The sequence below is a fragment of the Coprinopsis cinerea genome (genome assembly GCF_000182895.1).
Source record: "Coprinopsis cinerea okayama7#130 chromosome 9 map unlocalized cont3.9, whole genome shotgun sequence".
Taxonomy (NCBI): domain Eukaryota; kingdom Fungi; phylum Basidiomycota; class Agaricomycetes; order Agaricales; family Psathyrellaceae; genus Coprinopsis; species Coprinopsis cinerea.
In genome coordinates this window covers 2,197,396-2,222,226 of record NW_003307536.1, presented here as the reverse complement: position 1 = coordinate 2,222,226, position 24,831 = coordinate 2,197,396, and the positions used below count along the sequence as shown (strand labels likewise).

Below are 24,831 nucleotides of genomic sequence, written 5' to 3'. Positions count from 1 at the left end.
TGGACGGTCAATCATTGAGACCCTCCATGCCTCAGTGGGTCGCCTACTAGCTCACACACACGCGTCACAGTTGTATGCATACGACAGCGGTTGAATGAATCCGACCAGACATCGTCGTAGACGGGATCGACCGAGGAGGTAGTGGAGAAACAACTGGAGAGGTCTTTTGAAGTGGGAGGATGATTCGGATAAAGGACGTCTTACATAGTGCCCAAAGCATTTCCCCATTGCCATAAAGTCTACATACCCTCGGGCGAACAACAAAAAAAAGCAAACCGTTCTCGCAAACCTCAACAAGGCCTCAGACCAATGGTTTCCAAACTTTACATCTCCCAAAAGGATGGGCACCAGATTCCATTTGCACCAGTCTTCTATCTAATCATAACAAAGGAGACTCAATACCAATCATTCAATCGCCACTCGTCGTGGCAGTCACCTCTCGTGCATGGTCCCGAAAAGCCAAAATCGATAAGAGTAAGCTTTCCATCCCCATTTCGAACGACATTCCGTGGGTGAAGGTCGTGATGGTGGATTTTCAGTTGGTGCATGTAATAGATAACCGGTTCAAGAGTGGCTCTAGTGGACATCGATCATCGATTAGCATCTGTGGGCGCCAAAAGAAGGCCAGGGGATTCACGTACCTGTCTTCCTCGGTAGGATCTTGGCGGAGTCTTTGCCCTTCGTACGACAGCACGAGGCAGGGCCGTGTACCCACACTGCCAGTGGCGTACAGCACGGGGATTCCCGCTCCTTGCAGCTTCTCCAAGCGCTGGTAGCAGAGGAGTTCATTGGCATATGTCGTTGGATTTCCGAAGATTTTTATGACCAGCCCGATGCCCCAGCGAGAATATACATAGACCATGTTCTCATTAGACTCGTGAACACTCAAAGCAGGAGGCAGTTTCAAGCCAAATGAGAGCCAGCTAGCGAAAGAAGGAACTGTATGAGCCACATTGGAAACAGGGCAAGAAACGGAAGCGCGTACCTTGTGTCGAGAGAAACGGGTGTACAATCCTTCTGCTCAAGGGACCTGATCGGGCGAAACAGGCGCAGTCTCTGAGCCAGCAGGAGCAGTGGGAGCGAGAGCATGACCTGAAGCCAATAAAGGCCAGTCGACAGAAGGTTTAACAAGATCTCGAGAGGGGTAAGCTCTAGTGCCTCACCCGCAACCTCGTAAAGCGCGTCGATCTGTCGCTTTTGGTCCGGGAAGCGACTGTTCACAACGCCCGCAATGTCTTCGTCATGGCGATGGACGATCGCCAGCGTGAAAGCAGCCAGCTTGTCGATGTAGTCGAGCCAATTCATCTCTTTCTCCACAGCAACAGGGACTCGTGTCGATGTCAGCTTGATCGAGGAAGGAGAACGGCCTGTCACTCACAGTGGTCGGTGATATTCATGACATCGGACCCAATCGCAAGGTATTGAGTGCCGTTGGAAGCGAGAGGAACCAAGTGCGCGGGAGCAACGGAAAAGCCGTGGATGATGAAGGACTTGTCAGGATGGAGCGATTTGAGAAGCTTTCCTTGTTTCCCGAGCTGCCAGCGAGTGGCCTTTAGTTGACTATCCCTGTTCACCCAGAGACGGACTCACCTGATCACGAATTTCCTGCGCTTTTTTGTCCGTCAAAGGTCCATTGTCGGCCACCGACTTGTTGTTGGGGTCATTGCAGGACCGCGGCGTCTTCATCTCCACGGCGGTCACCATGTTCTTCAGCTGTGATGACAGCCCAGGCATGAGAGAGAAGCCCAGGCGTGTAAAGACAACGTCGAATTCGACCTGAGGCTCGAGACTCGTGCATTTATGAGTGGCATCGGCGACCCAATCATACTTGTCCTCGTCAACGAGTGCCATGAATATCGCCAGAAGGACGGATACTAGAGGTGCGACCACTTTTACGGTAACACGGTCCTCGTTGTAGGATGTGGCTTGACTTCTACGAAGGGCTCCAAGACAGTCAGACAGCGACGAGCTGGCGGTGACTGTAATGGTGGCATCAAGAATCTCTTGCGTCAAGTGAAGATCAGGGGACACAAATTTTCGACGGGTAAAGTTTTGAGGCTGTGTTCCACTAGAAGGGACGGTAGGGGTGTCCTGTTCAGAAGAAATTGCCGGTAAATTGGAGAAGATGACTTGGTGTGCCCAGTGCAAGATGTCGCCAACCCTGACAGTGGGCGATGTTTTAAGGGAAGAAATGGTTTTGGGGGTAAAGTTGTGGATTGGAGACAATGCATGTGGCAATGGCGGTGGAGACGAGGGTAGGGCCTCATCCTCTAAGATTGTCGATGGCTTGGGCATCGCGGTTTGACAATGAGTATATAGGACTCGCCTCGTCTTCTCTGTTGGTGTTTTAACTACACGCTATTGCCAAACATCACCACCCCTGAGTGCCGTACAGAATGTCGCCTATTGACAGACTCTTCTGTCGGGCTCTCCTAGAAACCAGGAATCATATATCCTTCATGTACCGTTGACTACTGGACTTCTTCTTCTTCCTTCCCGCCTACCTCTGCTTCAACTATGAATGGGGTCTGAACTCGGGACTGGCGTAGTTAAATGGAATTGTAGTCATAAATAGCCAAATGACAGGGGTTTATACGTAGTCTCCTTAGTATCCTCCGAGTCCCTGGGAGATAATCACAATGGTACGACTCCCACACATGTCCTGTCCCTTCACCGATAGATACGAATACGAGGTTCCTCCCCTACATACGTCGCATCGTTATCCACCCCACGTTCCACCATCTCCCGCACAACATCCTCAAAACCCATATGCACAGCTATCCCAAGCGCCGTCGAACCATCCACATCCCGCACCTTCAGATCAACCCCAGGATGTCGAACAAGGCACCTAGCAATCTCGCGATGACCCCGCCTCAGGGCCCAAATCAACGCCGTCCGCCCACCATCCGTCGCATTCACATCGAGATCCGAGATTCCAAGGAGCAAAACGACGATATCCTCGCGCCCGTTTTCCGATGCACAGACAAGGGGTGCCCGACCGTCTTTGCCTACAGCGTTGAAGTTGGCTCCGGCCTCGAGAAGGCGCCAGGCAATCGCCCCTTGGCCGCCCTCTACTGCCCAGGTGAGCGCGGTCCGCCCGCCATAGTCCGAGGCGTCGACCTCGATGCCCGGGAGCTGGAGGAGCCGTTCGACGATCCTGCCGTGGTGGTTCCGCGAGGCCCAGATGAGTGCTGTCCGCCCGAGGGGATCTGGGACGTTGGCGGGCATGGCTTGGATCCATTGGTTGAAATTGTTTAGCTCATCGGGGTTGGATTGGATGGATGCGGGGATCGGTCTGGTTAATTCAACTTTGACCTTGAGGAGGTGGTCGACGCAGGTTAGGTATCCGTAGCGGGCGGCAATCATTAGCGCTGTGTAGCCCGATCGAAGTTGTGCGCCGTAGTAGTGCCCGACGACGCGCTCTGTAGATTGCAATATGAGATCTGGATGTCCATGGATATAGATAGGTGGTTGTCGAGCATATAACTCACTATCAGTAATAAGAACAGAGAGCTCGTCTGAGAAATTGTAACGAGCGGCTACTTGGAGTGGGTCGAGTGGCTGTATGTCGGATCCTATCACCACCACGTCGACGACGGGAAAGGAAGTGCACTGGAGAAGGAAATCGAGGGTGTACCGAGAGATATCAGAGCGGTATTCGCATGCCTTGATGTGGTCTACCCAATAGTTGTAGGCGTACTCGAGGAGCGGGCGGCGTGTCAGGGCATAGGAGAACTCGTCCTCGCAGGTGATAGTCCAGGAATTGGGCAGCCCCTCATCAAGCAGTCGGCGCATGAGGACTTTGCTGATGTATTCATGCGGCTGTGGGCAATCATGGAGGAGGATAGGAGTCAGAGCTTCTTTGGCTGTGAAGTCTAAGGGATGTCATTAGGTTGGAATGATACGGAGAGAAGTCGTTCAATGGCGACTCACGAACGAGGCGGACTACACCAGTTTGGGCATGGTGCTCGACCAGGCCGCAACATATCGATACGATGGATTCTGTATCGGGATACGAGTCCCTCTCGACGCTAAACGTCTTGGGATTGACAGCCAACGCCGCTTGTAAGTCCTTGATCCTGAGCGGTCCTTGTGCACAGATAAGCCAAACGAGAATGTGCTTGGCTGCTTTGACAAGCTCGGGCGCTTGGTGTTCGATGCGGACAAGGGTAGTTCTGTATATCCTTTCCATCCCTCTTGGAAGCTGCTCGAGCGTCTGTTTCACGCTTGGGATGGTAAGGCAGCTCTGTAGAGCGTCCACTTGTAGAGCGGCGTGGAGGAACCTGTGGGATGTTACAAAAACTTTCTCGTTATGGACGAGCATTCGATACTCACATTCCCTCTGCTTTGGAGATTATCTCGTTGAGTGCAATTTCGTAGTAGCTGTGTCGATATAAGAGACGTGCCAGCCCCTTATACCGTTTGAGTCTTTCCTCGATGAGGAGTCGAATATCTTTCTCTTGCGCAACCAGTCTCAGATAAACCGCACCCTTTAGATCATAATTCAGTTCCTCCAATTGACGAGACGCCAGGACGATATTCCCCTGCAACTCATTGAGGACCTGGATCAGATCATAGCGGGTTTCCTTGTCGACTTCATCCACACCATCCACGGCGTAAAACATGCGCTCGAAGAACCTCCCGAATTGAACAAGGAGTTGGGTGAGCTCCTCGGGCGACGGCTGCGTTTTCTCCTGTTTGTGGCGTTTGTAGAGTGGCTCGACGTGTTTGGCGAGGGCGGGGTGGCGCTCGAGGACTTGGAGGATGAAGCCTTTGAGGATGTCGCATAGGGAGAGGGGTTCGGTGTAGCGGTTGTACACGAAAAGAACGCAGGTCTTGTCGTTTTCGAGGGGGAGGAGGTCGTCTATGACGCGGGTCCTACATACGAGTAGGTTAAGGACGATGTAAGCTGGAGCCATGATTCTGTACTCACATAAGGACAGTCTTCCCTGCCGCAGCTGTAGAAGATGGGCGGTCAGTTCGTTGGCCTGGGAGAACAACGAGAAAAGGCAACATACGGATTCCTATCCCACAGAGAACACCGCCTTTTGTAGCTTTCCATTCCTTGTACTCTTTGCTATCGATGAACCAGTCCCCAGTCGAGGCTATCCTCAGCTTCCGAACGTCACCGTGAATAGCCCGGGAGTTCGACTTGAGGTCAAACCAAGTGCTGATCTTGGACACCAATTCCTCTTGTGACAGTCCGTTCCCCAAGTCAGCGAGACATTCAAACTAGAGCTGAGCTTGCTGGTCACACTCACGGTGGTCTTTGGGTTTAGGAACTTTAGGGGTAACCCGAGGGGTTGGGACATGGTTGTTGTAGTGATGGTGGTGGTGGATTTGATTTACATCTCCTCCAGCGAAAATGCTATCCTCGACTGTGTTACCTTCGCCAATCCTGAATATTGGGTTTTCTGCCTGCCCGAGAGAAAGCTGGATGGAATTCTCGACGGTGCTGCTTTCTCGAAGGCTGAGTGCTGGGTTTGGGGGACACCCGGCAGGAACCTGGAGGGAGAATGGACTTGTACTTCGGATGCTTCGGGTGACACTTCGGGTGACACTTCGGGTAGTAACAGCAGTGGTGCGCCTGAATCCTGTGGTAAGTTGGCCATCTGCTCCCATGGCCCCTCCTGGACGTCGGTCTGCCTCTGTACCGAGAACCGAGTGGTCTATGGCAGTACGTTCAAGAAGGCTGGGTCAGCGTTGAGTAAAGAGAGGATGGATGGTGAAGACCTACCTTGAGCTACGACTTCGACGAGGATAAGAGTAGAAGGGTTAGCCTCCCTCTCCGAGGCCCAGGAGCCCCTGGTATGTCAAGATGGGCAAGGGTATCAAGAGCCCCCTCCTGGCTGCGAGGTTATATAGACATGCACACGTTTTTATATAGATCTGTAACCGTCCCAACGCAACGACGGGCCCCTTAAAAGAGCACAAGACACGCCTAGGTTTCCTTCACTCTGACAGGTTGTATGTCGCTAATGTTTTGCGCCAGTAGCGACCGTTGGAAGGGAGTATTGTAGTATCGATGAAGCCACAAGATTGAAGAACGTAAGTCATGACATGGCGGGCTGAAGAACAACAATGTTCGCGTAACGGATAAGTAGCATTGTAATTTGAGCGTAAGGAAAGCAAGGGGATCGACAGAAACGAAATCCTCGCCGTAGTGATGGATTGATGGCTGAATTGATGTCATCACCACGTTCGAATCGAGCTAGGTTCGAACCTCGCCGGTGCAGCTTTCGAACGGCCCTAGAGAACGAACTTATGTGCTCCATGTATAAGCATCGCCCTAAAGAATATACCAATGTGTCGACAACTGTCTATCACTATATCACAAGTAAACACCCTCTCACCACACATCGAACCACCACCGCATGACCTACTTAAGCACTACCCCCACCGCGTCTTCCCCCTCTCCCTCTCCCCACCCCCACTTCCATACGGCTGATACCTCCCTTTCTTCCCCGCAGAATGGGCCAAATAGGGATTGCTACTACTACTCGAATGCGAGAGGTACGGGTTACTACTTGAGGATGGACGATCACGGTCGCGTCGGGATGCGTGTCGTGAGGAAGAAGTTGTTGAATGGGAGGTGAAGTTGGAGGGGTGGGAAGGGAGCGGGTGTCGTGAAGAGGATGAGGCGGCGGCAGTAGATGAGGAGGAGGTGAAGTCAATTGCGCTGCGTTTTCCAGAGGATTGGGCTGCTGCCTGTTTTTCCGCGCGGAGTTTTTGGGCTTGGGCTGTAAGTCGGTTCGAGGCGGAATTTGCAGCGTTGGGGGGTAGTCGGTGGTGCGTTTGTTTCGTGTCGAGTTGGAAGGGCGGGGTCGTGTTGATAAGGAGGTTTGGTTGTCGAGGGTATTCATATGGCGAGTAGGCGCATGGAAGAACAAAAAAGAAACAGCAGCCCCATGAATATGAATACCCCGTTGATTGATAGAATCCACAGTCCAAAGACAAACGCGACGAAGCGAGGCATAGACACAAATTCCCGAATTCCCAATAAGACAACACCCAACCACCCAATCCCCAAGCCAGGTCGGATAAAACACCAAAAAAGAAAAGAATCACTAACTCGTTCCAGTATTCAAACCATTTCGTAACCACGCACCGACATTGTCAGCGTACCACTCCTTCTTGTTCTTGATCTCGTCCAGATCCCATATTTCTTTAGGGAAATTGGTGGTCTTTTCGTCTTCTTCGGACATACCAGTCCAGTCTAGGAGGGTGGAGTAGAGATGCGGGTTGCGGAAGGAGCGGTTGGACATTAGGGAGTCGTTAAAGTGTTTCGGCTGGTTGGAGGAACCCGGCGGCGGGTGTTTGAGGGCGTGGAAGTTTGCGAGTTTGGCGGCAATTTGGGGGTCGACGGGGTCAGTGGATGGAGGGGGGATACCCCAGTCTTCCAGCCCTGGTATGGGTGGTGGACGAAGAAGAGCACGCATTCGAGCTAGTTGCTGTTGCTCAGTGTCTATCTCGCCTCCGTGAGGTGCGGGCGTTCCTTCGTTACTCGTGGATAGATGACTTGGAGAACCCGAGTCGTGGGGTTGGGAGGAAGACCGGATGGACGAAGACTGTCCACGGGGAGAGTTGGTCGAGTCGTCCGCTGAGATGTGTGCGCGAGGTCTTTCCCGCAACGTCGGTGGTCGACGAATGACTACCTGTGCTGCCCGTCCATCTACACAGTTGATACTTAATTAGCCTATGAAACCCAAGGTAGATGCTTGAGACATACCGGAAGCAAACAGTTTGGATGACCCGGCTTTGGATTTATGATGATTGTTACTGTGCTCCTTCTCCTTGGACGTCGTCCCCGCTACCGACGACCCGTTCTCGATATCCTACCCAAAAGAAAACACCCAGCAGAAAACAGGGAAACGGATATTCAGCCAAGGGCGGTAAAGGACTCCTCACATGATGTTTTCTCGAGTTCTGGGGGACTTGGATTGTTGATTCCGAGTCAGAGTCGTCGTCTGCGTATGCTAGCAAACCTAATACCAGGTTAGTTTTGGTGTTGTTGAGGAAGGTAAGGGAAAGATACCTCGCATGGTGGGATATGGTGGCGGTACGAGGACAAGATACGTTGAAACTCCGATGAACGGTGGCAGCAATGCTCCTCTTCCCGGTCCTCCACCATCTTTTCCCCTTCTTGCTCTCTTTATCCCTTCTCGCCCATGCGCTGGCCAAGGGTGATACACAGCAAGAAGCCGTGAAACGGTTCTTCAATAAGAATGGCGGAAGTACAAGTAAACACACCAATAACTGGGCGGTATTGGTCTGTACATCCAGGTATTGGTTTAATTATCGAGTGAGTGTACTAGTTCTAGTGGTTTTGGCAGTGAACTGAGTGGAATCGGGATTGTAGCATATGTCCAATGCGCTGGGGATGTACGTCTGTCTCTCTCTCGCCGCGACGTACCCGCTGGCTAACCGACTCTAGGTACCGCACCGTGAAGAGACTCGGAATCCCAGACTCGAATATCATCCTAATGCTGGCAGACGACGCTTCGTGTAACGCACGAAACAGGTTCCCTGGTAGTGTATTCGCCAACTCGCGGAAAGACTTGGACTTGTATGGGGAGAACATCGAGGTCGACTATCGAGGGTATGAGGTGACGGTTGAGAACTTCATTCGCGTGCTTACAGGTGCGTCGTCTTTTGCGGTTTCTGAAGCAAAGGAAACTAACTATACACTCTGCGTGTTCAGGCCGAATGGACCCCTCCGTTCCCCGCTCCAAACGCCTCTTGACGGACGAACACTCCAACATCTTCGTGTATATGACCGGACACGGAGGCAACGAGTTCCTCAAGTTCCAGGACAACGAGGAGATCAGCGCGCATGATTTGGCGGATGCGTTTGAGCAGATGTATCAAAAGAAGAGGTGCGTTCGGTCCTGTCGTCTACACAGAACTTATGACTGACCCACCGTTTGGACGGCCAGGTACAATGAAATCTTCTTCATGTCAGATACTTGCCAGGCTGTTACACTGCACTCCAAATTCTACTCTCCCAATATCCTCGCTGTCGGGTCAGCACAGATGGGCCAGAATTCTTATTCCGTGAGTACCTACCCGAGCCATTCGACGGTTCCCCCCTCGTCTGCACGGCTCGTTGGTATCTTGCTTTGGACAATAACCCTGTGCTCACAATCTTTGTACCCTACCAGCACTCGAACGACGAAGAGATCGGCGTAGCTATCATCGACGGCTTCACGCACTTTATCCTACAGTACATGGAAGGAATCAACAAGACCAGTCGGGCTAGTATGCAGGAACTCGTAAGTCACCGGTTCCTCTCCTTAACCTGAATTTCCCTCCCTCTTCGGGCAAGCGCCATCTTCTTTCACCCGAAATTATTCGTCCACTAGGAACTTCACTAACTCCTCCTCCTCGTGTCGCAGTTTGACTCCTTCGACCCAAAGAAAATCAAATCCCAACCAGGCGTCCGGAGCGATCTCTTCAGACGACCACTCGACCAAACACTCATCACCGACTTCTTCGGCGGTGTGGCGCAGGTTGAGGTGGTGGATGATAAAGACGACACTGCGGCACACTTTACTGTCCCTCCCATTACCGATTCTTCCCAGGAGCACAGTACTACCCGTGGAGAAGGGATTGAGATGAGTAGCGTTGAAGCCGATGAGAGTGTTGGGCGGGCGGAGGTGAAGGCGAGGGAGACAGAAACAGCGAAGGTTAGAGTTGACGATAATACGACCAGGCAGACTGGGGAGAAGGACAAGATGAGACAGTGGCTACCTAAGGAGGTGAGGACGTGGGGTGTGACGCTTGGGTTGGTCGGGTTGATTGGGTGGGTTGTTGGGAAAACCTAGTATACAGGATTCTTCTGGTCTGTCAAATGGTGCCGGTGGTTTGGGTATACCCTAGATAATAATTACGATTGCTAATTCTCGCTTTTGGGAGGAGGATGGATGCCTTACTGTATGTATAAGTAAGATGGGGGAAAGACCGCGGGAACCCCGCACCCTAGCTGACCCAAAGCACACACTAGTATGGCTCACCAGTACATCGAATCCACCACTGAATTGAATTTCTTACCCACGGCCCCTTCGGAATCCCAAATTTCATCAAACCCATCAATTCGATCAAACATGCCGACGATGTCCCGAGGCGCGCCCCTATACCTCCTCAATTAACGCAATCTCTCTTCGTTCTCGTCGCAACTTTGATATAACGTAGAAAGACACTTTACATATTTATATAGAACATTTACTACAATTACAGAACCTTTTCTACTGATGGTTGAAGTTCTCGGGGTGAGAGTAAGGCGGATAGACATAATAAGGCTGTCCAGGTGGAACAGGAGCATTCGGAATTGGAGGGTACGAGGGGAAATGCGAGGGGCCGGCGTGCGTCAGAGGATGGGGAAATGGATAGTGATCATAAGCGAGGGGATGCGGCATGTAATAAAGAGTCGGAGGCGGATTTTCGGGGGCAGTGGGGGCTGGGTGTGAAGGTGGTGCTGGAGTTTCCGAGACTGGCTGTTGAGTGGCGGCTGGTTGACGTCGAATACCGTAAAGACCGTCGAAGCGTGAGTTGTTGCGGACGTCGGGCGGATTAGAGTCAAGGTGAGCCTTGATCCTTGTGTATAGCTCGTCTTTGATACCAGCATCGCTGATATTCAGCGCACGCGCAAGGACGATTAAACCGTCCTTAGGACCGGCGCGATAATGGCCGAGCGACTTCGAAAACACCTCATTTGCAGCGCGTTGTCGAATGCGCTGCTCCCGAGCCTCGGCCTCAGCTTCCTTCTGAAGCTGCTTAAGCCTCTCCGCCTCCTCTTTCTCTGCGTGAAGAGCATCCTCCGCCTCAAACATCTGCTTGTATCCGGGATGAGTAACAATGCGAGCATTCGACTTGACTTGCCTCGCTCTCTTCACCGTACGTGTCGCATTCGCAAGTCGTTCGGTCGTTTGGTCGTTTTGCCTCTTCAGAACCGTGCAGTGAGCGTTGGCACTCGATAATTGTGCGGTAAGGTGTTCAACGGTTTTGACGAGGAGGTGGTTGTCTTGACGAAGTTGACGGGCTTCCGCGAGAAGTTGCTCGTGAGTGAGCTTCGAATCGGAGTGCCGGCTGACGGTCTTGACTAATTTCCGGGCTTCCTTCGGGGACTGTCGCGAAGAGCGAACACTAAACCAAACCAAAGACCAGTGATGCGGAGCAGATAAGAACGGCGAGCAAGATAAGAGCGATGAGCGACGAATGCTGATGAATGCTGAAGCGGTGTATTGACGAAGAGGTCAAGCTGAGGAAATACAGAGGAATCTACCTAGCTTATATACCTATTCTACAGTCTACATAGCCGCAATGAGTCAGGATGACGAGCAAATGGTGAAATGCAAAAGAACAATAAGAAGTCATGAGGCTGCGCGAAGGCTGCGCGAAGAATGAAGAAGACAGTGGCGGAGTAACGAGGCAGTGCAAGAATGAAGAGAACAATAAGATGTAGGGCAAAGGGCATAACGAGGCAGTGTTCCATGGGAGAAAGTGTCCGTGTCGAGAATAAAGGCAAGAATAAGAATAAAGAGGAAGTGATAAGGGCGATGAAAGCGATAAGATAAGATAGGGAAAAATAGGGGCTCGTACCCGCTGTTCACGACATTACCCCCCTTCTAAGCCTCATCGTCCTCAATGATCCCTGGTAGGCGGCGTCCCAGCTCCCAGTCGAAGTCGGTAGGCGGTGTGTCGGTGAATGTTCTCAAGGGGTTGCGCAGGGGAGGGAGGCGAAGACAGTGGCTGCAATGCGACGTGGTGCAGAAGGGTGACGCTGGTGGAAGTCTTTGATGACATCGGGGGCGTGTTCCAAGTTCTCCTCCGGTTCCCAAGTATCCTCCGTCGACCCGTAGCCCTTCCAACTGACCAGGTATTCCAGCTTACGGTTCTTCCCTCGGCCCTTCCAGCGGCTGTCCAAGATGTCGTGAACCTCGTACTCAAGCTCTCCCTCCAGTTCAACAGGCTCAGGCGGAGGTGGCAGAATGCCGTTGACATCATTGCCTTTCCAGGGGGAGAGCTTGTCGACGTGGAACACTGGGTGAATGCGGGAGAGGGAAGGGGGGAGCTCAAGGCGGTAATCGAGGTCGCCGATGCGTTCGGTGATCTTGTAGGGGCCGAGTTGGAGGTCGCCAAGCTTCCGAGTAGGGACTTTGATCTGGATGTCCTTAGCGTTGAGCCAAACGTGGTCACCAACCTTGAACTGATGGGCTGTTCGTTTGCCGGATTCGTACCAGTCCTTCTGTTGTGCTTTCTCGAGACGTAAGGCGGCTTCGGCGTCCTTGCGTACCTCTTGCAGTTGTTGGATGCGCTCGTCGACAGGGCGAAGATCAGTGCGTTTACCGACGGGAATGTTGAAGTGAGGGATGTAACCGTAGAGGACTTCGAAGGGGGATCGGTTGTGCGCGGAGTGGACTCGGGAGTTGATCACAAATTCGGCCATGGGAAGGTGCTTATCCCAGTCATCTTGTCGGCGACTGACGTACAGGCGGAGGTACTTCTCGACTTCTTGGTTGGCCCGTTCTGTTTGTCCGTTAGCCTGAGGATGATAGGCGGTGGTCAGGTTGGATTCGATGCCGAGACGTCTGAGAAGGGTGCGCATGACTTTGGAGGCGAACTGGGGGCCGCGGTCGCTGATGAACCGGAGTGGAAGGCCGTGGAGGCGGAAGACTTCTCGGTAGTAGATGTCGGCGACTCCTTCGGTGGTGATGTCCGAGGTGCAGGGGAGGGCATGGAGAAGCTTGCTGTAGTGGTCGACGAAGACGATGATGGCATCATGTCCATTGGCATCAGGAAGCTGGGTGATAAGGTCGACTCCAACGGTCTCCCAAGGGCCATCGGGTACCTCCAAGGGCTGAGTCGAGGCGCGGGGGTGTTGGGCGTGTTTCTTCCGGGCACAGATGTCGCAACCTTCCACGTACTTCTTGACAAAGGCTCGCACGGTCGGGCCACCAGTATTGTCGTTCAACTCGTTCATGAGGGTTCCATGTACGCCGGGATGTCCAGAGGTAGGATCGTCGTGGCACTGTTTGAGAACGTCGCGTCGGAGTTCGTCGTCTGGGGGAACATAGACTCGACCCTTGTAGTAAACAAGGCGCGTTATCCTCCTCCCATTCGGCGAGACCAGAGGTGAGACGACGGGGACCTGTCTTGCGGAGCTGGGCGAGTCCATCCAGGACCTGGGATTCTCGGGCGCTGGCCTGTCGGATACGGTCCTCCAAGGGATTGGCGACCATGCTCGAGGCGGCGAGCTTGGCAAACAGCTCGGGTTTGAGTACCACCTGTTGTGTTGTTGTCCTCGGGCATCGGAGACCTGGTGGACGTCGAGGCGAGAGAGGGCGTCGGCTTGGGTGTTTGTCTTGCCAGGGCGGTGGGTGAGCGAGAACCGGAAGCGGGAGAGGTAGAGAGCCCAACGAGCCTGTCGACGGCTGAGGTCTTGTGCGGTGCGCCAGTATTCGAGGTTGGAATGGTTGGTGACGATCTCGAAGGGTTCAGGGAGTCCTTCCAGGAAGTGGCGCCAGTCCTTGAGAGCCTCGATAATGGCCAGCATCTCCCGGTCGTAGATCTCGTAGTTCCGTTCGGCGGGCTGCATGGAGGCGGATCGGAATGCAACGGGGTGCCAGAGGCCGTCATCCTGCTTCTGGAGAAGGGCTCCTCACAGTGGCAAAGCCGGAGGCGTCGACTTCAATGCGAGTGGGGCGGTCAGGATCCCAGAGCGTCAGAATGGGGGCGGACGTGAAGGCATTGCGGAGGGTGTCAAAGGCCTGCTGTTGAGGATCGTTCCATTGCCAGGGGATGTTCTTCTTGGTGAGGTCGTTGAGCGGTCGGGCGATGGTGGCGAAGTCCTTGATGAAACGGCGGTAGAAGTTGGCGAACCCGAGGAAACCACGAACGGCGCGGAGGTTACGGGGGACTGGCCAGTTGCGGACAGCTTCGACCTTGGCGGGGTCCATGCTGACTTCGCCCTCGCGGATGATCAGCCCGAGGTATTCGATCTCCTGACGTTCGAACTCGCACTTCTCTGGCCGGAGATACAGATCGTGCTTCTTGAGGCGATGCAGGACTTCGTGTACAACTTGCTGGTGCTCGTCGAGTGTGGCCGTAAAGATGAGGATGTCATCGAGATACACTGCAACCTTCCCTCCAGCGATGAGGTCGGAGAAGATAGAGTTCATGAGAGCCTGGAATGTCGCCGGAGAGTTGGTGAGGCCGAAGAACATAACGAGTGGTTCGAAGAGACCCTGGTTGGTGGCGAACGCGGCCTTCCACTCGTCTCCTTCCTTGATCCGGATATTGTTGTAACCCCAGCGAACGTCGAATTTCGTGAAGTACTTGGCACCACGGAGTCTGTTGACGATGTCGGAGACCAGGGGAAGGGGGTAGCGGTTCTTGACGGTGATCTCGTTGAGCTTGCGGTAGTCCTGAACGAAGCGGAGCTTGCCATCCTTCTTCTTGACGAAGAAGACCGGGGAAGAGAGGGGAGACTTGGATGGTCGGATGTATCCCTTCTTGAGGTTCTCGTCGAGGAATCGGTTCAGCTCTTCCTGTTCGTTCTGGGACATGGGGTAGACCTTGGTGCGCATGGTGGCCGGAGCTCCAGGAATCAGATCGATGGCGTGATCCCAGGGTTTGTGTTCGGGTAGGCGGTGCGACTCGGACTCGGAGAAGACGGAGGCATGTCGGCGATATTGTGGGGGAACCATCTCTTCAAAGGTCTTCGGGGGTTTGGCCTTCTGAGATTCTTCGGCGATCTGCTGGGAATAAGTGAAGCCAGCAGCACACCAGAGCTCGTCACCAGTTTCCTCGATCAGCCCTGCTCGTAGCCATTTCCTGCGGGTGGTTCGGTTGGCACGGATACGGCAGAGGGGTGGTTCGGCTTGTTCCGGTTCCGGTTCGGGAGTGGGGTTGGGGTCAGGAGTGGTGGGCACAGGGGGAGAATCAACCAGGGGTATCTATCTGTTCGAGAATGGCACCATTGGAGGGAACTCCCCGACTAGGAGGGTGTGCGTCCTCGTCTGGAACCTCCTCAATAGTGACGCTAGAGACCTTAGAGGGAACTTGGAGGGTGCCGTTACGCCAGTCAATGGTGGGGTTGATCTTGCGAAGCCAAGGGAGTCCGAGGATGATGTCCTCTCCTCCAAGGTCGGCGATAAGAAAGTCGGTCCATTCGGAGTGACCGTCGACCGTGAGTTCCAGTCGTGCGAAATGGGTGATATTGCCTGCCTGATTGGGGGTGCCGTCGATGTTGAGAAGTCGGATGGGGTGTCGGAGGGGGAACGTGGTAATGTTGTGCCGATCGACGAAGGGCTTGTCCAGGAACTTGCCTGTTGCCCCACAGTCAATCATTGCCGCGGAGTTCGTACTGCGATTTCTGCCTCTGAGCCTCACGTTCACGCGAAAGTGTGATGAACGGGGGTTTATTTCGCGAATCGAGCTAATAGTACATGAACGGACAGAATCATATTCGGAAGTGGCGTACGGAGGAGTAAAGGGTGCTTGCGTTGCGGCAGGGACGGGCACCCGCTTCAAAAACCCTGGTGGAGCCTCTGGAGTTGAGCCAAGAGTTCGAGTTGCTGTTGCTGGGTGGCGGAGAGCGAGGCGAGGGTGGGGGCAGGGGCAGGGGGAGCAGCGGGGGTGGTGGCGGCAACGGTGGCAGTGGCAACAGGGGCAGGTTCGTCAAAGAGAGAGAAGGGTGCTTCTTGGGTGGCGGCGACACGACGACGTGGGGGTCGAGAGAGCCCTCGTCCAGGTGGGAATCCCATGTACTTGTCCTGGCAGACGGTGGCAGCATGTCCCATACGCTGGCAGTAGTTGCAGCGTAACGCCCCATGATTCCCATCCTTCTTGTTGTGACCGGTGGATCCACAGCCGAAGCATCGACCGCGCATGGCATTGAGAAAGTCTTGGTAGGTCTTGCCACTAGGGCCAGGTCGGGTAGCATCGATCTCCATTGCGTACGGATCACGAGCAGGGGCGGGAGTGGGAGCGGGAGCGTACTGGGCCAGGGAGGTGCGGGACGAGTTGGGGTTCATGTTCCGCATGACGAACTCGTTCTTGATGGCTTGAGCAACGAGTTCCTCCAGGTTGGCGGGTTCCTTGATGAGGTTGCTGAGGGCGAGCCAGAGAAGGTGTTCCTGAGAGAGCTTCCTCTTGAAGCGAGCCATCCCGTCCGAATCGGATAAATTGGTGCGCGAAAAGATATCGACGAAGCGAGAGGCGAAGTCGGCTACAGTTCCTCGACCAAGGGTGAGCTGCTCAAGCTCCTGGAGGGCAGCCTGGGCGTCGTTGGCAGGTTGGAAGCGTTGCTTGAACTCGGTGAGGAAGTTAGCCCACTTTCCCCCAGCAAAGGGCCATGGCTTGGTGCTGTCGGCGTCATGATCGGCGATCTGCTGAAGGAAGCGAGATGCCCATCGGCCGGCTTCTCCATGCATATACGAAAGGGCCGTAGAGATCCATTCCTTGTCGTCGCGAGTGCCATCGTCCTTCTTCAACTGGGGTTGGTGTCGGGATCTGGAAGCTTGAATGAACCGGCTTTGGCAGCAGGGGAGGTGTTTGCGGAACGGTAAGCTTGGTACGGGGTTTCTGGAGATTCGGCGGCGGTGGGTTGCGTTTCAGAGGGCGGAGTCCTGGGGTTGTTGCGGGCGAATTCTTCAACTGCTTGCTGATTAACGGGGGACGGTGATTCGGCGTTTAACTTGAGGGAGTTGATATAGACCCAGTCGTGTACGGAAGGTTCGTGGTAACGGTTGGGGCAGGGCTGTTCAGAGCAGGCGGTCCAACGGTTGAGGCTCGGTAGATGGACGTCTAGGACGATGGGGTGACCGTCGCTGACCCGAACGACGAAGTGCGGCTTAAACAGACAGGAGGTGTCTTCCGGTGCGGCGGAAATCTTGACGGAGTGCGGGGACCAGAGTTGCCAGGGAGGGACCTGATCGGCAGGTCAACCAGGAGCCAGAAATGCGGATGATGCAGGAGCAACGATCGGTGTTGCCGGTGCACAAAGGTAGCTTGACCTAATGTCGCGAAGAGCGAACACTAAACCAAACCAAAGACCAGTGATGCGGAGCAGATAAGAACGGCGAGCAAGATAAGAGCGATGAGCGACGAATGCTGATGAATGCTGAAGCGGTGTATTGACGAAGAGGTCAAGCTGAGGAAATACAGAGGAATCTACCTAGCTTATATACCTATTCTACAGTCTACATAGCCGCAATGAGTCAGGATGACGAGCAAATGGTGAAATGCAAAAGAACAATAAGAAGTCATGAGGCTGCGCGAAGGCTGCGCGAAGAATGAAGAAGACAGTGGCGGAGTAACGAGGCAGTGCAAGAATGAAGAGAACAATAAGATGTAGGGCAAAGGGCATAACGAGGCAGTGTTCCATGGGAGAAAGTGTCCGTGTCGAGAATAAAGGCAAGAATAAGAATAAAGAGGAAGTGATAAGGGCGATGAAAGCGATAAGATAAGATAGGGAAAAATAGGGGCTCGTACCCGCTGTTCACGACAGGGACAGAAAGGAAGACGACGAACGGGTCGAATAGAACGACGAGTTGGCATTGGCTTCTTCTTCTTCGTCAGTGGACTCGTCTTCTATCTCTTCCTCCCCACCTGATTCTTCCTCAGTCGCAACTGGGAGCTCCTCCTCTTCGTCTCCATCTACATCTCCTTCACCTTCCTCCTCGCTCTCGCTCTCGTCATCTGAGAGAGGAATCGTGACTACGATAGGCTGGCGATTGATGAACTCGAAGACCGGGGTATAGTCGCAGTCATCGGGATTGTCACTCCAATCCGAAGAGGGAATAGCAGGGTCAGACGATGGGATCTCGGCAGGATAGGACGGTGGAAGTGTGGCGTTGTCCGCGAACAGAGTGCTCGGAGCAAAGTCAAGCGATGTGAAGATATTCCGGTTGAATGGCCAGATTCCGGTTGTCGCAAATGCTTCCTTGATAAGATTGGGCGTGATTGAGCGAGACCGAACTTGAAGATATTCGGGAATGACAGTCCATCGACTAAGCTTGTAGTTCTTGAGTGCGCAGTTGTCACAGTGTTTCTTCCATTCCTTTTGAATAGGATTGAAGACGGTGACGTCCAAAGGCTGCATCTTGTGAGTGCACTTGGAGGGGAAGCAGAGGATGATGATCTTGACATCGGTGATGCTGTAGACGAGACGTTTGAGGAGTCGGGACTCGTGCGAGTCATGGCCGTCCATGATGAGGAGAATAGGCTTCGTCTCGTCAACCCGCCTGTCCTTCGCGTAGGGCAAGAAGGTTTCGGCAAACCAAGCGTTGGCTATTTCGTTGTCAGTCCAACCATTCTCGGAGATTGCGAGTCTAAAGAAGCATGAGGATTGTTATTCGAACGGTCTAGGGTACTGAAAGTTAATTATCGCACCCTCCAAGAGGTTCCTTCAAATTCTTTATCTCCTCCATCTCATGAAACGTCGTTCCACCCTCGCTGGAGCTGCCCTTCAGAACAAAGAAAGGAGGAACCGAGTCCCCAGCAGCAGATACACACTCAAGGACAGTAATGAGCTCGAGGTTATCATCCTGGTACTTGTAGCGGTACTTCTGTTCCATGTAACTGGGAAATACAAACTTCCTACCCAACCCTTTCCGACCTCCACCCAACTGGATACCATGTTCCAGATGTGCTCTGGCGGGATGGTGTCGTACGTCTCGTTGAGGCCTTCCAAGAGGTCGAAGTACTCGGAGACATTCTCCGCGGTGAAGTTCTGGCCTCGCTTGGGGTCTAAGCCGGCTGCTGTCGAGCGCGAGTGTCCTTGGCGTTGGGAGTAGCAATAGTCCCAGATGCAGCCAGTCATCTGACCGCTCATTTCCTATACCACTTGACGCATGTCCTTGCCATTGAAGGGGCGGGCCTGGGCAGCTGCGAGTGCGATGTGCTCCTCCAGGACTTGCGATTGGCTGTCATCGAGAAGGCGGCGGTCCTCGAACGCGACAGCCCTGGCCTGGTGCTTTTGGTTGATCCTGCCCGATAAGGTCGACTCTTTGACCTAATGACAGCTGTGTGAGTTTTGTGACAGGTAGCGAGAAGAGAAGACACGAACGCCGTAATGGGCTGCAGCTTCCTTTTGTGTCGCGAACTTGCCGGTTCTGATTGATTCGATGCATTCTTGCATTCGTTTTTCGTAAGTTGGGTCGTTAGTAGACTGGTGGTGGCGATTTGGCTTTTTGGTCATGGTGGTTACAAGAGAACAAGAGGATGGATTGAGTGAGAGTGGAATGGGTTGCGACACGCCAATATATTGGCGCGTCTGAAGTGGCGAAAATTAGGTTCACGCAAGGTTCACGCTGATTGGATTTGTGATGGCCATCAATTGGAGTTGGTGGCCGCGACGGCAGGTGGTTTTTCTACCTCTCAAATTTTAGAGCCTTTTCGCCGTCCATCCTCAAAAAAAGTTGATATTCATGCTCAAGTACAGTTCGAGATGCTGTATACCAAGTTTCAGAGGGATAGAAGCAGCAGAAGCCGAGATTCAATTCAGTGGTGGATTCGATGTACTGGTGAGCCATAGTATGGTGCGTCGCGGCTCCCCCAAAAAAAAAAAAAAAAAAAAAATAATAAAAAAAAAAAAGATGGGGGAAAGACGGTTCTGAGTCCAGGCTCTTGCCCTCTGTTTCAATCTCGTATATGAGATGCCAATACAGTCGTAGCGGGGGCGGATACTCGAGTATATAGCTAGGGATAGTGGTTTGCCACTTCGACCCCTTGTCTGTACGAACTGCGCCAACAGGGTTCGAACCCGACGCTCGTCCCAGCCCCTCCAAGTTTGATGTCATCAAGGCTTCCCATCAGATGCGCCCGAGGCGCGCTCGACTTTAAGGGCGCTCGCGTCAGCGCTCAGGAGTTGGCGCTTATTCGCAGCGAAGTTTGCGTTCCTCAATGGTACAATATACGCAGAGTAGAGAATCAGCCGTCCAATAATTGTAAAATACCCTTTCTGAGACTGCTGGATACTGAAATAGAGCCACTGAAGCAAACATTGTGCTTCCGCCCGACGCCAAATTCCAGTGCTAAGTAGCTACATTTCGCTCGATTTACCGCGGCACGGTAAATCAGAACGTTTGGCATTGTTTGGGTGGGAGATTCGGATTCCGAAAGGGGAGGTACAAGGAGGCTTGGTGTTGGGCCATCCCATCAATCACCGAGCCTCTCCGTAAGCGAGCGCGTAAGGCCGGCCCTCTGCAGGACATCTCAATGACGGCTATGAATACCACCAAGGGCCCGGCATTTGCGTTGTAATGGGTATTATTTAACAGTATGAACAGCTGTGTACATCTATGGTTCTATGTAGTATATACTGCTGAAATGGCAAGGTAGGATGGACCGCAAGGAGTACCCCGGCGAAGCCGGGAAGAAAAAATTGTGATGCAGAACGGGGAGCCTCATCAATTTTCGCCGTCGATGGAGAACGAATCGGGTCCAAGGCGCGATCCTGATGGGCGTGTACACACAAGCCAGCTCACCGTAAAACCGAGCGGCTTGTTTTACTGGATTTACTGGATTTACCGTAAATCGAGCAAAATAAGCTATTTAACGCACTTATTTCACTTATTTACCACTCATTTGACTGATCCTGCAGCTCAGGAGTGAGGGAATAGCTTAGATTGGGGGAAGGATGAAGTATAGACCAAAAAAACAGTATATTTTGCATGTTCTACATAGTACATGGGGCTTATCCTACAGTAAAGACATAGAAGACGTGGGGGAACATGTTCTGAGGCAAATTACCCCCGGAAACGAGGCCCACCCGCGCCCGCAGGCGATTTCGGGTCGCCACGACAGCGGGCGCTTACCGCGCTCAGGGGGTTCTCACGGCGGGGCGCTTTTGATGCCGCCTCCCGGCATCACTCGGCGCGGCCGAGCGTAAATCGGTGGCGGTGCGCGCGTTCCCACCCGCCAATGGAGCGTAAAACACTCCGCATAAGTACGTTTATTATAAAGTCGTATCCGGCTAGACTCTATCCGAAAGTGATCTTCCTTCCCAGACCAACACATAATGACGTGATGTGTATTTGAACATCCAAGACTTCCCCTCCCCTCTCGAGGTCGATCCTTGGGATTCGTCTACTGAATAATCCTGATGCATGATGATCCACTTTGGGGCCCGGCGGCCCGCACCGCCAAATTACACGGTTTCCTCGCTCGGTCTGGTTCCCAAAAAAAGTTCTCACAACTGCGCCTTCAAGAATCAACAATCAACAAACTGTGCTTCTTCGCGCCTGTCATTATTGGAGGCTTACTGGTGTCGTTTCATTGCTTCGATGGTTGTGCCGCTCATTCCCCGCGGGTTCGATGCACCCATACATGTAACTTGACTGTGTATTTGATGCGCCCCTGGTTGGATGTTGGAAAGATGTTCGATACGGCATCGAACAGGTCGGATGGGAGGCGGCCAGCACATGGGTGGGGCGGGTGGTCGGTCCTGCCATTGGACCAATCATCGCCAGCTCCTAAGCCCTGGGTCGTCGAAGTCTCAGTGCCCCCACTTGGAACCCCGTAAAATTATCGAGTGCGGTGTGGAACAAACATTCCCTCCTGTCCCTGTCCGAACGTCTACTGTACCAGCAAACTCCCAACCCTTCTTCCTATCGAAGCCGTTAACATTTAAATTAAGCGCCCACTTGGTATATAGCATACATTCGCAATACATTCTTATCAACTGTGACGAGAGTTCATGCCGTTAGGATGGAGGTGGTGAGATAGTGTCACTACTTAGAGGCTGAAGCGACTCCGAGTCTAACGTACACGACATATCCAAGACTCCAGTATCATCGGCGCTATGTAACACCTTCGGGGCAAGGAATTCGCCCTCAACGTCCTTCCCTCCTCACTGCCTTCAAACCGCTGTTGGGACACACCGCACTTTCCCAGCTATACTTGCTTAATTTAATGGATTTTTTAGAGACATGTCCTCTCTATCTGCGCGGAGCCGGACGGCCATCAACTACACTCGTACTTCTGGTCTTCGAAGGACTTCGAGGAAGTGGGTCCTGGAAAGCTACTGCAAAGCATATCACCCTGTCTAATCTGTGAAGGATGTAACATGTTAGTGTCGATTGACTAGCTTCGAATTCCCATCATATAGAGGATTAAGTGATTTAGTGTATCTGGCGTTCTGGAAAAACTTGGTTTTGTATGTGTGTAGGCGGTAGTCTAATCCACGACGATGTCAACTTCATGATCGTCTTTCCTAGTTGGAGTAAACATCGTCGTAGGGAAGTGTTTTTTACCACCGTTCTAGCTCACTTGGACATGAAACTTCGAACGGGCGTGGCGGTCCCAACGCCATGGCGCTCAGAATCGCAAAAAAAATCCCCCACGAGAACCTCGGGAAGCGAGAGAACGATAAACGGAAGGTGGCCGTTAGGGCGGGTATGTGCCTCAATTTTCTGGAGCTGGGCGGCTCTCACTGTGAGCTCAGAGGGACCCGCTGAGTTGTGTGCGGAGTTGGAGATGCCTAGAACTTCATGTGGGATGGCCGTTGCACACAGGTCAGCCTAAAAGATACCCTTGGCCCCGGTCTTCGCCCACTAGCGGTGTGGAGGTTTCAAACTGCCTCCTTCGTCACGTAACGTTTGCATTCCCACTAAAGCTGGTCGGAGGCGAGGAGAGCGAGGTGGGAGCAATACCTTTGTCCTCCTGAGAGGGCGGGATATGGTATGTACCCCATGGGCAGGCAGGCTGGGCTCGACGTAAGCACATTTAATTTATTGGAATAATAGGTCTAGAGCAACACAAAATAGATACAACGGGGTTAACAAAGGGAAAGGAAAGCGAGTATGGATACAGTGAAGAGTCGATCGATCGAGAGATAATGGCTACAATGGTGTAAAAACTGTGAAAGCACTGGTTAATGAAGAGGAGTGGGAGAGAAATCTGTAGTGTCAATGGAAGAAGACAACAATTTGCTAATAGAATATGTAAGCGGTGACCAACGAGGGAGAGGTGATAATCGATACAGTAGTGGGATGTTGAGAAGAGTGAATGAATAATAGTGAAACCATAATAAATCCCAGACAGATAGTCAGTTTTTGAAGAGAGGAAAAGAAGAAATAGAGACAGTGTCAATGAGTTGAATCAAACCGACAACGCGACGATAGCGAATTAAACTGTTCATCGAGAGTGACGACAGGGACGTTTGGAGCGAATGAGCGAGAGAGCGACGGGGTGACGATTAATGAATGGTGACCGATAAAGCCGGAATTATCGCGGAATATTCAAGGAAAGGGAGGATTCTGGGGTTGAAACGTTGAATAACTGCCTGGGGCGGGGTGCCAGTTGGCGACGAGCCGGACGCTGACGGCATATTAGGGTATGGGTTGCCGTGGGGTATAGGCGTTCGAGACACGATAGGGCGATAAGACCCTGCAGAGCCTGGTTGTTCTGTAGGGCTGCTGGGGTGCGATTGGTGAGGAGAGCCAGTATGTGGTTGACGATGATGCGAAGGGTGGGTATTGTAGGACGACGACGGAAGGCCCATGGCCTGAGACTGGTAAGGAACGGAAGCAGGGATCGACAATGGCGGCGGCGGTTGGCTGGCGGCGTGTCTAATAAAATCGGGGAAGTCGGTGGAGTGGAAGATGGCGCCAATCAAGTATGCGCCAGAGTTGCTCGCTGGATAGATGACTATCCCAGCGCCGGTTTGGCTGAGCTCGCTGGTGTGGCCCCAGTACGCGATGGCAACCTATTCGGGGACCGCAGTTAGCGCTATGGGCGACAATGTCCACGAAGCGCGTACACACCTCGTGATTCTCATTCATTTGTCTGGATAGCGTTCTAAAATTGGCACGATTGGCTTCATGGAAGTCGGGATTGAGTCGTTCGGGCAGGAAGTTGCACGTAGGTTGGGCGTATTGCTGAACATATTGGATCATTTGACGAAGGATGGGGCGGTTGGGAAGGCGCTGCACAACGAAATCGCGTGGCCATAACTCGACTCTGCTGTTCAAGGTCCATTAACCAGATATCACGGAAGGAAGATAGACACGAACTTGTCCCCATCGGTCTCGACTGCGGAGACCTGGATATAATCTGTCGCGCTTCTATTGGAATTGCGCAGTCCAGTAACGATGAGTCTACCTCTCCATGGGCGCTGTGGGCTCCGCTGAAGAGCCGCAGGCTGCCCTGGATGCGAAGGAGAGGCGACGAAGGAGTCGAACTGAGTGGGGATGCGGAAGACCATGCTATGAGATGTCGGAAAAAACATCAAACCATGTCGCTCTTTAACTGTTCGAGCTGATGGCGCGTTCCGTGTCCGATTTGGAATCAAGTCCGTCTCAGGACTCGAATCGAACAGGGATGGAGAAAACTCCTCGACCAGGTTGGTTGGATCCGGGCTTGGTCGCGTGGTAGTGAGTCGCGACGGAGGATCGTCAGGGTTTGCCGCTTAGTTTGGGGGAGAGTAACGGCAGAAAGACGCGTTGCAGACCAAGCGCCAGAGTAGTTGCTACAGACTGGCTGGCTTGGAAACCTGATGAAAATTTGGGATGTGTTTGGAAAAAAGCCAAGATCAACGATGTGAAAATCTGTCCTCTCGGTTTACATCATGGGGTTTTCGGAGCCACCGATACCCACCTTCTGTGATAAGTCACCAAGATTAATTTCTGCGGCGCACTGCGGCCCAACCCCTGTAAGAAGCACGCCTGGACAAAGAAGAGATTACAGAAGTCATGAGAATATGGAGAATCCGGGCACCTACTCCAAATGACGATAAAAAATGATGTGAACACACCGAGCCGAATCAACATAGGAACGAAAACATACGGCCCACAGTTCTTGCGGACTTCGAGCACACACCCAAGGTAT

General features: G+C 52.9%; 6 protein-coding genes across 6 annotated transcripts; 2 read left to right on the top strand and 4 right to left on the bottom strand.

Annotated features, from left to right (window-relative positions):
• Positions 1-395: 395 nt before the first annotated feature.
• Positions 396-2,295, bottom strand: CC1G_08520 (protein kinase subdomain-containing protein PKL/ccin4; the record flags this gene model as incomplete). The annotated part of the gene is made up of 5 exons (XM_001832640.2): positions 396-576; positions 642-923; positions 986-1,328; positions 1,379-1,535; positions 1,591-2,295. The coding sequence occupies 5 exons, from the start codon at positions 2,293-2,295 to the stop codon at positions 396-398; spliced, it is 1,668 nt and encodes a 555-aa protein (XP_001832692.2).
• A 375-nt stretch (positions 2,296-2,670) lies between these two features.
• Positions 2,671-5,312, bottom strand: CC1G_08519 (hypothetical protein; the record flags this gene model as incomplete). The annotated part of the gene is made up of 7 exons (XM_001832639.2): positions 2,671-3,422; positions 3,492-3,875; positions 3,934-4,283; positions 4,336-4,878; positions 4,934-4,958; positions 5,019-5,192; positions 5,258-5,312. The coding sequence occupies 7 exons, from the start codon at positions 5,310-5,312 to the stop codon at positions 2,671-2,673; spliced, it is 2,283 nt and encodes a 760-aa protein (XP_001832691.2).
• Positions 5,313-7,067: 1,755 nt separating this feature from the next.
• Positions 7,068-8,042, bottom strand: CC1G_08518 (hypothetical protein; the record flags this gene model as incomplete). Its single annotated transcript, XM_001832638.1, has 4 exons — positions 7,068-7,672; positions 7,730-7,835; positions 7,909-7,985; positions 8,036-8,042. 4 exons carry the CDS (start codon positions 8,040-8,042, stop codon positions 7,068-7,070), a joined length of 795 nt encoding a protein of 264 aa, XP_001832690.1.
• Positions 8,043-8,131: 89 nt separating this feature from the next.
• On the top strand, positions 8,132-9,899 carry CC1G_08517 (glycosylphosphatidylinositol anchor biosynthesis protein). Its single transcript, XM_001832637.2, has 7 exons — positions 8,132-8,302; positions 8,360-8,382; positions 8,435-8,640; positions 8,702-8,876; positions 8,937-9,054; positions 9,162-9,272; positions 9,396-9,899. The coding sequence occupies exons 2-7, from the start codon at positions 8,363-8,365 to the stop codon at positions 9,822-9,824; spliced, it is 1,059 nt and encodes a 352-aa protein (XP_001832689.2). The 5' UTR covers positions 8,132-8,302; positions 8,360-8,362; the 3' UTR covers positions 9,825-9,899.
• An 11,480-nt stretch (positions 9,900-21,379) lies between these two features.
• On the top strand, positions 21,380-22,858 carry CC1G_15219 (hypothetical protein; the record flags this gene model as incomplete). Its single annotated transcript, XM_002910538.1, has 6 exons — positions 21,380-21,429; positions 21,929-22,009; positions 22,112-22,159; positions 22,268-22,398; positions 22,448-22,517; positions 22,816-22,858. The coding sequence occupies 6 exons, from the start codon at positions 21,380-21,382 to the stop codon at positions 22,856-22,858; spliced, it is 423 nt and encodes a 140-aa protein (XP_002910584.1).
• Positions 22,859-23,200: 342 nt separating this feature from the next.
• Positions 23,201-24,208, bottom strand: CC1G_08512 (hypothetical protein; the record flags this gene model as incomplete). The annotated part of the gene is made up of 3 exons (XM_001832632.2): positions 23,201-23,710; positions 23,769-23,967; positions 24,018-24,208. 3 exons carry the CDS (start codon positions 24,206-24,208, stop codon positions 23,201-23,203), a joined length of 900 nt encoding a protein of 299 aa, XP_001832684.2.
• Positions 24,209-24,831: the final 623 nt, after the last annotated feature.